Below are 11,976 nucleotides of genomic sequence, written 5' to 3'. Positions count from 1 at the left end.
AACAACAAAAAAAACTAAGAACAAAATTCAAATAAAACAATATGGAGTTATAACGATAGTCATTAGAAAAAAAACAGTGATTTAGAAACCGTTTTTAAGAGCATTTTTTCGTTTTTGCAACTTTTACAGGGTTAAGAATATTTGTCCACGAGGGAAAAGATTAAGATAGAGCTCTATAAAATGTTTCAGAGAGAACCGCTGCTGCTCTAAGAAAAACAATTGAGTAACAAGTAATTGTCATTAGGGAAACTAAAATCTGTTATTTGTTGCAAACTATAAGATTCCCAAAACTACAGCCGGCATCAAACAAAATATAATTCCAAGACTTCCAAAATATAATTCCAAGACTTCAATGAATTTTATTTTCGACATGTATGCAGTACTCTAAGAAAACAGAACAACTTCGAGCTAGCAATAGATTATCATCAAGTTTCTTATAGCAGTAAATGTTACGACTTTCAGGGGAAAGGAGGAATATATATGATTGTATGGTTTTTTAGACAAATTTTACACAACTCTTCGGGGTGTTGGGAGATTGATGTCCTAGTCTTCATGAATCCAGCCGGGTTTGGAGACCACTATAGTAACCTTCCACGAGATTGTTTAAACTACTCGTTTTATAATTTACACGCGTGACAAATTATCCCGCAATACAAACTTTTTCCATTTTGAATTGATGCAACTTATTGGTTTTATTAATTCCATTTCATTACAATTAATTCCATTACGACTAAAACTGTTACACTTTAGTTTTAACATGATCAGCCTGGAATTCATTTTTTGTCAATTCTTAATTTACCAAAAACTTTTCGAGACCAAAACAGTTGTATTTTGAAGCCAGCATCCAACAAATGGACAAATCACGTCAGATAGATTAAAACAAATTGTCAATTTAACTAGTCTGATTTACGAGCGAAGAGTAATTAATTGGTTCAGTTCATTTTTTGTTTTAACCACCTTTTTTATCCAACTTTTTTTTATAAAAGTGCTGAAATATTTGTTCTTGGGGTGGTTTTTTTCTTAGACAAATTTATTGAAGAATTTATGACGGAGTTTTTCCTAGAAATCAAAACGTAGTCGATCTCCAAACATATCAAGGTCTACAAAGAAATCAAAACGCAGTCGGAACAATCAAGGATTTGCCCTGATACGAGCTATTTTGTTCATATAAGTGTGATACCAAAACGCAGAGATTTTTGAAATTAAACGACCAGTTATTTCTTGAGAACTCATATTTTTTCAATGAAAAACTGGAGAAAGTCAATTTTGTGATCCTAAAAACGATTTTCAAGAGCACCAACCAGATGTATTCCAAAGGGAAACTGCTGACACAAGAAATTTGTGATTACAAATATCTACTTCTTTGATTGTATTTACTGATCCGACCATTTGAAAAATGTGAAGGAATTTTGTATTCGGTCATGTTTCATTTTTTTCAACGCAAATTTGAGTTCTATAGCGTATTAAGTTCTTTCAGCCTGAATTCGAAAGACATTGAATTTAAAATTTTTTTTTCAAGTGTCTAGAAAAATCGGTTTGAAATTTTTGATTTTTGGTCTCAATTCGAGTTAATAAGGTGAGCGTTCAGGCTTAGAATAGCTTATTTAAGCTTATTTTAAGCCGTGAAAGCTTACTTTTACTCAAGTAAAATTAGTTGTTGGAGTTTTTTTTTGCTTCATTTTGGGAATCATAAACTTCAAAAATTTGAAAACTCTCTGCGAAAACATTAGAAATTTTTTTTGAAAAGTTTTAATTTCTCATTACGGTTCATTTTTCTTTTCATTTCCTTACAGAAATTGTTTTCAATTGGCCTTTTTGACTATGACCGTCGAATGTGCTTAAATTCTATTTTTTCGCTCTGATCTTTTTATTACACTACACAGAAAAACGACACTAGTTCTTATGACTGGTCGGAACATTCTGTTATGTTTTCACAGTAACTAGCTATCCTTGCTAAAATTCCCCTTTAAATAAAAAAAATTCTCGGAACCATAAAAATATACTTTTTTGTGCGCGGCTCTCTAATAAAGTACATTTAGGAGCAGACCTTTTAGAAAACATTTTAAGTTACTAATGGATGTCATTAAGCATATTTTCAGCTGCCTTTAAGTTGCTGTGCAATGGATGTTACAAGAATCTTCATTCGTGGACCATTGCCTATATGAAAGCTCAAGTTTGACTCTGATCAAAGAAAAAAAACCCGAACAACGAGAAAAAATTTCGCAAAGATCACAACTTTTTTTTCTAAAACTCTTTTGTCGTTTTATCCAAATTTCACAATCTTTTTATAGTGTTTAGTAGAAAACAATATTTGGAGCAGGATTCTATTACAATTATCATTGTATCAAAAACGTTGCGGCGCCAAGGGCTTGATTGTGAGATGAAAACAACAAAAAGCAGGGCCTAGATGGAAAAGAGATGGCTCAAAGGCTAGCGACCTCTATCTAATTCTTGACTAAAATGTGGAAACCTTCAGAAGTTTGGAGCTGCTTGTTCTGTCAAAATTACGGAAACAAAGAAAACTCCAAGTGCAAAAAGCTTTATCACTGCGGCTTTGAAACTGCAGCATGCTCGTTAAGCAGGTTCGTCTAGGGGACTCGACTTATTTTCTTATCTCTGCTTAAAAATTTTCAAACAAAAAAAATTATTTATTAAAGTGACATTAGAAATAACATCATGAACAGTTTATTTGAGCGTATAAAACTAATTTGTAGATGCTTTGATATTGCAAGATTTTTTTTTACAAACAGTAAAATCAAATCTTAATTTACCAACGCTTGCAATTTAGGACAAAATATTCAATGTTGTTGTTTTTTTCAAATTCTAGATTAAATCTGTGTTTGAGAAAATTTTCAAACACATCCAGTTGAGAGCGAAATCGGAACATTCGAGCATTGCGATGACGACACTGCGTAACCCGAGTTTGTCTGATTCGTGAACTGGGTTGACCTCAAGCACCTCTTGGTTGACCTTTTGGTTGAGAATTTGGACAGAAAAGGGCAGAAAATGACAAGACTTGTAGTGACTATAGCCAGCACGTATCCCCACCCTAAGTGACAGTTGCCCATATTGTACATGGACACATTAGGGCCACACATGTTCCTAACGAAGACACTTCTGAATCCCATGGGGAAGATGGCGAGAGCAAATGACTGAACAAGAACTGAAACAAATCAACCAGAATCAATTTCAAAATCTGCTCTCAAATCGAACAATAATTATCTACAAGGGCAATCGAATTGCCTTATAGTGCAGAGAGTTGCCACTTTTTTAAAGCACTTTTTCAACAAGTAAGTAGCTTATAGAGTTTTATAAATGATAGAGGGCTCGTATTAGCGCAAATTCTGAATGTTCAGACTGTTCCTAAATTAGTCTCGAACAGTTTTTGATAAGAAAAATTTTTGATTAACTGCACCCAAACTCTGATTGTTATTATTATAAATTGAGTCGTAGGCAAATCTTATGACTAAACAAATTACCTCAAACCTTTTTGGTACAATTTTGTGAGTAGGATAATTCGCTACCCTTAAGCAGTTTTCCCTTACACTTTGATCATCTCAAACAAAAAACTTGGCGCGCGCATATGTTAGTCCAAAACGGCTTTTTTCCAACCTTTAAGACTTCACTAAAATGATTGATAGTAGAACAATTTTTACAGTTGAACTCAAGGTTTCCTGTTTTAATTGCGCTGTGAAAACTTTTTGTTGAAAAATGTTTTTTGATATAACTGAAATTGATGTTATGAGAAGAATACACCAAGCATTTCGTAACTGTATTGAAAAACAGGCGTAACAAAAGTGCTCGTGTCATGACCCGACCTTGATGTTTCCATTTCTTTTTTTAAGTATCTGCATTTGTTTTTTCTTCCAAATCTAGAAACTTTTCAAAAAAAAAATTCCACATGCATCATTTAATTTGAAGGATTGAATATCAGGCGCAAGCTACACCCTAATTAAAACTTGAAATAACGCAACTTATTCATCCCAAATTGGGCAACTCAAAATTTTCAAACACCAATAAATTAGGAAAAAAGTCGCAAGTGAAATATCAGTTTTGGATCTCTTTAAGTATATCGCCCCTTTCTCAAAGGGGGAGATCGTTACTTGGTTTAAATTCTCATATGCTCAACCGTTGATTGTTTGTTCCGAATGTCGAAGGAAGTGAGAAATAGATATATCTGGGGTGTTTTTTTTATTCAGACCGATTCTAGAAAAGTTGACCGCGTATGGGTTTCGATCCTGTAATCCTGTAACCTTCGAACTGCCAAGCGAGTATGCTTGCAAAAAATAATAAAATTTGAAAATTTTTCTATGAAAATCATCCCCCCACACGCCATATTAAGTAAAAAACAATAGATTTCGCTCCTTGTAACAATAAAGTAATTATGGCAAATAAGCTTCTTTCAACCACTTTGGAACGATTTCTAAGACGGATTAACTCTCCGCTTACGCGTTAATAGCACGAATTGATTGCGCGTTAATTGTCCCAAATTGGTCAAAATGGCCAAAATGGCAATCTCTAAACCCTCATAACTTTACGAAAAATGTTCACAGGTAAAATATCTTTTCAAATTTAAGCTCAGGACAACAATAGCTTTCGAATGATATAAGAAAATTCCGTCAAAACTGGCTAGTTAAAAAGTCGAAATTTGTCTGAAGAAAAAAAAACCCACCCCGAGCACAAATATTCCGTTACTTTTGTATCGAAAGTCGGAACCAAAAATTGCCATTGGCGTTGTTACTCAAACAGATTATTTTACAACGCAAACTGTTCATGCGTGACAAATGATCCGCATTCATAATCAATCCAAATTGAAGTGAAGCAAGCTAATTGGTCGTATTAATTCTATGCACGACTCAAAGTTTAACAAGTAAAAATTGATATTATCAGCTTAAAATTCTTATTTTACCAAAACCTTCAAAAACTAATCGAGACCACTTAATGGGCAGTCGGAACATTCAGGGCTTTTCTTTATAGCGGGATATTAGTTACTAGGTACCCGTGGGGCATATAGTTAAAGAGATCCTAAATATATATAATTTGAGCTCAAGGTATCAATATTTTGAAGGGTGTCATATATTTTAACAACACTCAATTTAACACCGTACTTTTTCATAATAGTCATTTCATTCTTTACAGTGTAAATTGCAGACAATTCAGCTCCTATTTTATAACTTGACACCGAAATGTTAAAACTTCGCTCTATAATTAATAACTTCCTACTTTTATACTTTTGACAGTCCTTCAACAGAGGGTAGGTTTGTATACGAAAAATAGAGCCGTTTATCACTGCGCAGCGGCGACAAGCGCGAATGGCTCCCACCGGCTGCATTAAATTGAGCGTCGTTAAAATATAGTAATTTTTAATTGCTAGGGTAATAAATAGTGGGGTGTATAAAAATGTACTGCATTGTACATTTGGAGATAAACATGTGGAAAACTCTTTCAAAGGTTTTAAAAAACTCTCAAAAATGATTAATTAAAAAAATTAAATTGGTCTGAGAAAAAACTACCCCAAGCATAAATACTCCATCAATTTTTTTTCTCAATCGGAACAAACAAAAGGGATTTTGTCGGCAAGCTTTTTTTCATACCGACACATGTTTTTAACACATTATGCTTTTTACCAAAAACCAGCCTTGAATCCTTGAGTTTCATATACAGGCTGCCGACAGTTTTTATAACTTTTTAACATTTTTTTTACTCTCAAGTAACCACCTATTTCGGTGTCCAAATCAGTTTGTTGAAAATTGCAGCTCCAGATCTAAGTTAAATGCTGGTTTCTAGAATGCGGTGAGAGGGAGGGGTTAACATTAGTGTGCTATAACATCAATTACAAATGTCAATGTTATAAATAGCGATCGTTAAGGAAATTGCTAAGAAAATGTTGGGGAAACAACTATCGGGTACTATTACATAATACTGCTTCCCACTGACATTTTCCGTTTTGTTTATTCTTTGAAGAGCTTCCAATTAATCATAGTTGTTACAATTTTTTCAGCCATTCTTCCTAATTAGACGAAAAATCAGCAGGAAATTTGAGGTTAAAATCACTCCTATAAAGAAAAAACGAGGCCCGTCTTAGTAAAAACTATCCCTTTCTCATTATTTCAAAGACCTAATTAGATATAAGGTCGTTTTTGAAGAAAAAAATAAAGAAAAGTTGAAGAAAACTTGAATAATCTGTGTTTTCAGCGTCTTAATCTTTATGAGCGCGAATTTAATCTTCTTAAGACAAGCAAATTCGAGGTTGGAATTGATTGCATTTGAAAGACAGACAAAATGTGCGATTAAACTTATTGAAGGGAGGAAGTACAAAAAATCAGCTGAAATCAATGGGCGTTTCTTATCTGCAAAAAAGTACTTTTACGAGGAGTAAATCTAGTAAATTTTTCTTCCTGGTTCGACAATTGATTTTGGTCATTTAGAAAAAAACGCAATTTTCAAAGATAATTGACTTGGTTTGGAAGGATTTAAGAATAAGTTGAGAAAATTTGACGCCAGAATGCATTTAAAGTTTTAGGAAAAACAGACTTTTAGTCTGAAAAGGTCTTTAAAAGTGTATTTCGAGACAGACCCTTAGGCGTTATCTTTTGTGCACATGTTATCTTTTAATAAAAAAGTATTTTCCATTACTCTAAGTAGTAATTGAACTGTGGGGAAAAGAAGCCCGTTTTCAATGGGAGGACGTAGCGATAGAAATAATGACAACTCGTAGTCTATAATTATCTGGAAAGGTCATTCACAAATGGATAACAAAAAATAAAGCCAGTATTAGCTTACGCTTTTAATTATATGTCTAGAATAGCGAAAATGTCACAAATTTTGTTAAGTACTGGTTCCAAAGTTGTTTCAAAGCGCATGTAAGGGGACATTTTGTGTCTTTTTGGGGTAATTTTTGACGGAGACTATAGATAATGGGTAATTTGTTGATCACTCTTCCATTTAAGACACAGATTTATCCCAGATTAAGTCGAAATGTCCTTTAATTATCATACCTACAGGACAACATAACCTATAATTGGAAGAGGATTATAGCAGCCCAAACCTACACGATTTGAGAAGGTCCATTGGTACCGAAAAACAAGGAAATCTAGGAGTACGTCGACACCTTATCGAAATGAGATTAAAAGATTTTTCTCTCACGATCGAAAATGGAGATCGATTTCACAGGTGATCACAAACGCAAGACTGAAATTTGATCTCCGTATCTGTAATTCTGGTCTATAGATATAGATTTTGTTTATTACTCAGACGTAAATAAGGCCGCTGATTAACTGGCATGTAAGCTAAACATATGATTACAAATACAGCTCAGAGATCAAAGAAAAGTGTAAATAAACAATCCAAAGTTTTATTCTCCAAAAAATCTGAAAAAATTACCATTCGCATTTTTTTAGGGACTGCGACCCCTACCTCAGGTATTCGAACTCCTCTCCAAGCAGAGTCGAGCAATTTACATGCAGCGCTTAGCAAATTTAATTTTAACTCAGCGCTGGGGTGGAGTATCTTAACTTGGTCTATTTGGGGGGAGGATGTTAACTTGATCCCCCTTTGATATTATTTTATGACATCCATTTTCGGCCGACCAACCCTAAAATTTTTTAAAGGCGCCAATATATAGTGGCTTTGAAGGGGAGCGCGCGCCGAAAAACGCGATTGTTTGGTCAAAATTTTCAGAAAAAAACGAACAAAAATGCCATTTTTGTCCTGTTTTTTTTTCAAAAGTTTGCTTGCGGCGCAATTTTTTTTTGTCCAAAAAGGCTCTTTATAGTATTCAAAAATTCAATTTAGTGTCAACCTAAAAAAGTACGACCAAATTTTTTAAAATCGCTTCCCCATATCCCCCCCCCCCCCCCCCCCCCTTCCCCCATCGAGATAATCCTCGATCCGTCCTTGTCCTAAAGGGTCGAATATCACTGTCAAAATTCCTGTCAACCGGTCAAAATACCCTTGTCAAAGTCTTTATGCTGTAATTTAGCTGGAAAAGACTTCCCCAGAAGAACCCCTGTCATAAGAACCAGTCTTATACTGAGAAATAAATTGATGTTAAATGCATAAGAGGTCATTGGTCTGTCCAAAGGTCATATAATAAATTTCAAAGAGCAAACTTTCGCATATTTTTTGTTTGAAAATCGGCCTAAAAAGAACTCAAATAATAATTTTTGGCTTTTATGATAAAAGGCATTATTTATTAACTTTGAAAAAGCTTAAATAAATTCAGTGACTTGGAACAAAAATACACCTTTGAAGCAAACACAAAATTTCAAAGTAATATCAAACGTTTTTTGTTTTCTTTAGATTGGCTCTTCCCTAAAGTTTAGAGCACACTGACACCAGAGGCGCTTTAAAAAATTAGGACTGGTCAACCAAAAATCGACATCGGAAAATGGTATCTAAGGGGGAGCCTCTGGATGCTAAGGGGTCGAATCCTTGAAAAAAGCATCTCCCACCCCCTTAAATCTGCTACTACCTTGATTCATTACAATAGGCTCGTTTGTAGCTTGTAAGTTTGTGGATCTACTTAACAACCTTCCCCCTATGGTATGGTATCTAAAGAACTTCCACCCTTCTGAATAAAACAGTAAATTAGCACTAGAGCTTTCTGGCGAGAATTTTAATTTTGCTGCATTCTGATTGGTCGAAAATTCGATTAACTTACTCTTTTTTTTAACAATCTCCCCCCTTTTCTGAAAGGGGGAAAGATTGTTAGCTAGATGCAAGTTCGTATATTCTTAACCGTTAGATTGACCCTTTATTAGTGTGTACGTGTAATTTTTGAAATATTGAAACGATCCCGTTTAAATTCCGGGAGAATCAAAAACTTTCAAAAAGTATAATATATTTTGGACAAAAGTTAAATTACCTGCTGAAAGTTGAAAATATCCGGCGAGCCAGCTCGTTCTTTGTCGCCAAACTGAAAGTGTCAACAAAGACGAAAAAGCGAAAATCGATGCAATTAGCAGAAAAAACGTTCCGACAGAATAGAGAAGAGCTGTGACTTGAAAGGGACTGCTCGGCCAATTCATCACTCCATTGTCTAGAACGAAGTATGAACAATGCTGAACAAAGTACAGGTTGTCTTCCACAGTCAGTTGGCAAGATTTCATCGGGCCGAATCCATTTTGGTCAGAATCGGCGAACTGCAGCACCCAAGTCGAAGAAATTATGCTGAAGGCGGAGAGAAACGCGAGTGTGACGGAAATTAGAGTCCATAAAACTCCTGAAAAATAAGAAATCATTAAAATGTTCTGCTTTTTTCCGAAAATATTCCAAGAAAACTAATTCAAATACTCTTGGGTTTTGCAACCAGTAGCGGATTTAGGGAGGGGGGGGGGGCGGAGGGGCGGACGCTTTCCCTTCAGGGATTCGACCCCTGCCGACCCAAATGGTCCCCTCGTTGTACTATTTTGAGATATCCATTTTTGGTGACGGACCTTAAAAGTTTTCTAAAGGCGCCTTGGGCGCCAATATATACTAATTTTAAGGGTGGAGAAATTTTTTGGTCAAAATTTTCCAAAAAGTGTCTAAAAACGCAATTTTTGGCCTTTTTTCAAAACCTTGCCTGCGGCGCAAAAAATTTGGTCAAATTAGGGTTTTATAGCTAAGTTTTTTGAATATCCGCCCCCCTCGAGAATTTTCTAGATCCGCGCCTGTTTGCATTCTTGTCCAGCGAATACAAATTCGAAGAATTGACTAACTCGTTTGCAGCAGTTTTTTCGAATCTCGTACAATTTTTTTTGCTCAATCGAAAATTTCGTCAGTTTTATCTTCACCGTCCCATCCGCCATAATCTGGCAGCAATAACTTATCTGATATTTTTCTTTTTTTTTGATCGAAACTTGATGTTAACTGAGCATTTACAGAAATAATGCTAGATCAATAGAGCAATCTCCCCCCCCCCCCCCACCACTTGAAAATAGTTTGAATGATATGAAATCATAGAACAGATTCTCCAACGAATATGAAACGCCAAAATTTACTATATCAAAGATCAAAAAATACAATCAGAGTGATAAAGAATCAATAAAACTGAGTCATATAAAGCGACTTTTTTTCTGTCCTAAAAGGATAAAAAATGTATTGCATACAATATTAAGGTGCTGCAGAGAACAGTTTTTGATCTTCAGATAGAAGGCTAGATCATCAACCCTGGTAAGTCGCATACCTCGATGAGGCAATGGTCGCCCAAACAAAAATTTGCAAAAAAAAAAATTTTTTAAATAAAATTCGATTTTTTTTCAAAATTTTTCTCGATAGTCATATAAAATAAACTTCAGACGGTCAATTGATTGCGTGCTACAACACATCAACTATCTTCTTGCTTTTTCTGATGTCTTTTTGTAGTGGTTTACCGTTTTTGCTTGCGGGGGGGGGGGGGGGTTGATAGCTCAATTGGTCATTACGTGGTGGAGATTGATCCATTATGCTTTAAAAAATGGCAAAATAATTGTAAATTTAAAAACGGTGTTCTCACCAATCCATGTAAGGGAAGGAGGCATCAGCTTTTTGGCCAAATAAAATCGAGAACCGAATGCACTAGTCGGCATTTCCGAACTACAGCCGAGTCGGTTTCCTAAATCGTCTCTAGCACAAATGCACCTTTCGTGGATGATCGGCAACATCGACTGCCCGACTTTTTGGCCGAGCTCGTTACTCGGCAAAGTTATGAAACTCTGGGCATTGTAATAACCATGGTAGCCCAAAGTCGAGTTTTGAGACGCTACAACATTGTCCAGCGAATGCAGAGACGAAGAACTGACTATTTCGCCTGTGTTGCTGCTCGGCTCTTTGCAAGTCGAAGAACTCGTTCCGTGAACATTTTGAACGGTCGGCAACGGGAACAAATAACTGTTCAAATAGAAAGGGTTGTTCTGACTAGTCTGGAATTCTTGAACGGGCGATTCGGAAATTGAGTAGTTTTTGGAACTTTTGAGCGACTGGTAGTAATTTTGAGGCTCCGGGACGAAATTGACGACCTGTCGTTTTTCTAATTTTGGGGAAAGGTTTTTGACGAAGTTTTCCAAAGATGTTAACTCTACTTCAGTAAGTTGGTTTTGCTGATGATTTTTATTAATCGCAACTTCGCTAGCCATAATAAAACCTGTTTTTACTGCAAAAACAGCTATGTTAGCTACTTTTGGTTATTTAAATGATTGCTTGTCGAAAGTTTTCCACCTGTTTTTGTGATATTTTACAATTTAGTCGTAGCTATAAATTGTTAAAGCTATTGAAAGCAAATTGGCATAAAATATCCGGTGAAAACTGAATTCAGAAAAAGGGAAGAATTTTGTGGAATTGAATTTTGGGGACAATCTTAGTGTGAATTTTCCTTCCGACGTACCGAATTTGCGGGCAGGGTAATTTGCCTCAGCCAATGAAATCGTTTTCCTTGTATTCTATTTGCAATTAAATTGATATAGATAGCCGAATTTAAAATAGATTTCAGGGAATACAACTTTTTGATGACTACGATAAAAGATAAACTCTTCTCAACTAAAAAGTGACGAATTTTTTTTCTTTCATGACTACTTTTTTAATTGAAAAAAATACCTTGATTGTTTTTGATTAAATTCTAATTCGATTGGACACGCATAAAATTTAAAAAAATGTCACATATTGAGATTTAAAAAACTGAAAATTGATTATTTTTTCAAAATAAAGTTCTGCACTTATGAAGAAAAAATAAGATTATTTTTCAATAGTTGTTAATATTTAATTGATACCCCAGAGTACATCCGCATCTCAGTGTTGGGTTTCCGCTATCTGTCAATTTAGATCTCCTTTTCAGAGACAAATCTGGCATCGAATTTCCCGAACAAGCTCATTAAAGGGAGAAGAAAACACTTAACTGCAATACACGTGAGCTAATTTGTCCCTACGTGAACAGGAAAAGAAATCGAAATGCCTTTTTTCTTCTCTCCATTATATCTGGATAAAAAATGTCTCACTAACTCGTCTTCACCCGAAAAATCT

General features: G+C 35.1%; 1 protein-coding gene across 1 annotated transcript; it reads right to left on the bottom strand.

The window, feature by feature from the left end:
* Positions 1 to 2,685: 2,685 nt before the first annotated feature.
* On the bottom strand, positions 2,686 to 11,429 carry LOC134845834 (uncharacterized). The gene is made up of 3 exons (XM_063862922.1): positions 10,478 to 11,429; positions 8,867 to 9,223; positions 2,686 to 3,163 (listed from the first exon to the last, which is right to left on the bottom strand). The coding sequence occupies exons 1-3, from the start codon at positions 11,094 to 11,096 to the stop codon at positions 2,853 to 2,855; spliced, it is 1,287 nt and encodes a 428-aa protein (XP_063718992.1). The 5' UTR covers positions 11,097 to 11,429; the 3' UTR covers positions 2,686 to 2,852.
* Positions 11,430 to 11,976: the final 547 nt, after the last annotated feature.

This window comes from Symsagittifera roscoffensis, chromosome 5 (assembly GCF_963678635.1).
Source record: "Symsagittifera roscoffensis chromosome 5, txSymRosc1.1, whole genome shotgun sequence".
In the NCBI taxonomy this organism is placed as follows: domain Eukaryota; kingdom Metazoa; phylum Xenacoelomorpha; order Acoela; family Convolutidae; genus Symsagittifera; species Symsagittifera roscoffensis.
The sequence above is the reverse complement of the archived record's forward strand: the minus strand, read 5'-3'. Positions and strand labels throughout refer to the sequence as shown.

What these genes read in the sequence shown, in the direction of transcription:
- LOC134845834 (XM_063862922.1), bottom strand. Translation starts at nt 11,096, where the DNA reads ATGGCTAGCGAAGTTGCGATTAATAAAAATCATCAGCAAAACCAACTT. An exon ending in TCCTTCCCTTACATGGATTG is followed by an intron (nt 9,224 to 10,477) that starts GTGAGAACACCG and finishes CTTATTTTTCAG; the next exon opens with GAGTTTTATGGACTCTAATT. An exon ending in ATATTTTCAACTTTCAGCAG is followed by an intron (nt 3,164 to 8,866) that starts GTAATTTAACTT and finishes GATTTGTTTCAG; the next exon opens with TTCTTGTTCAGTCATTTGCT.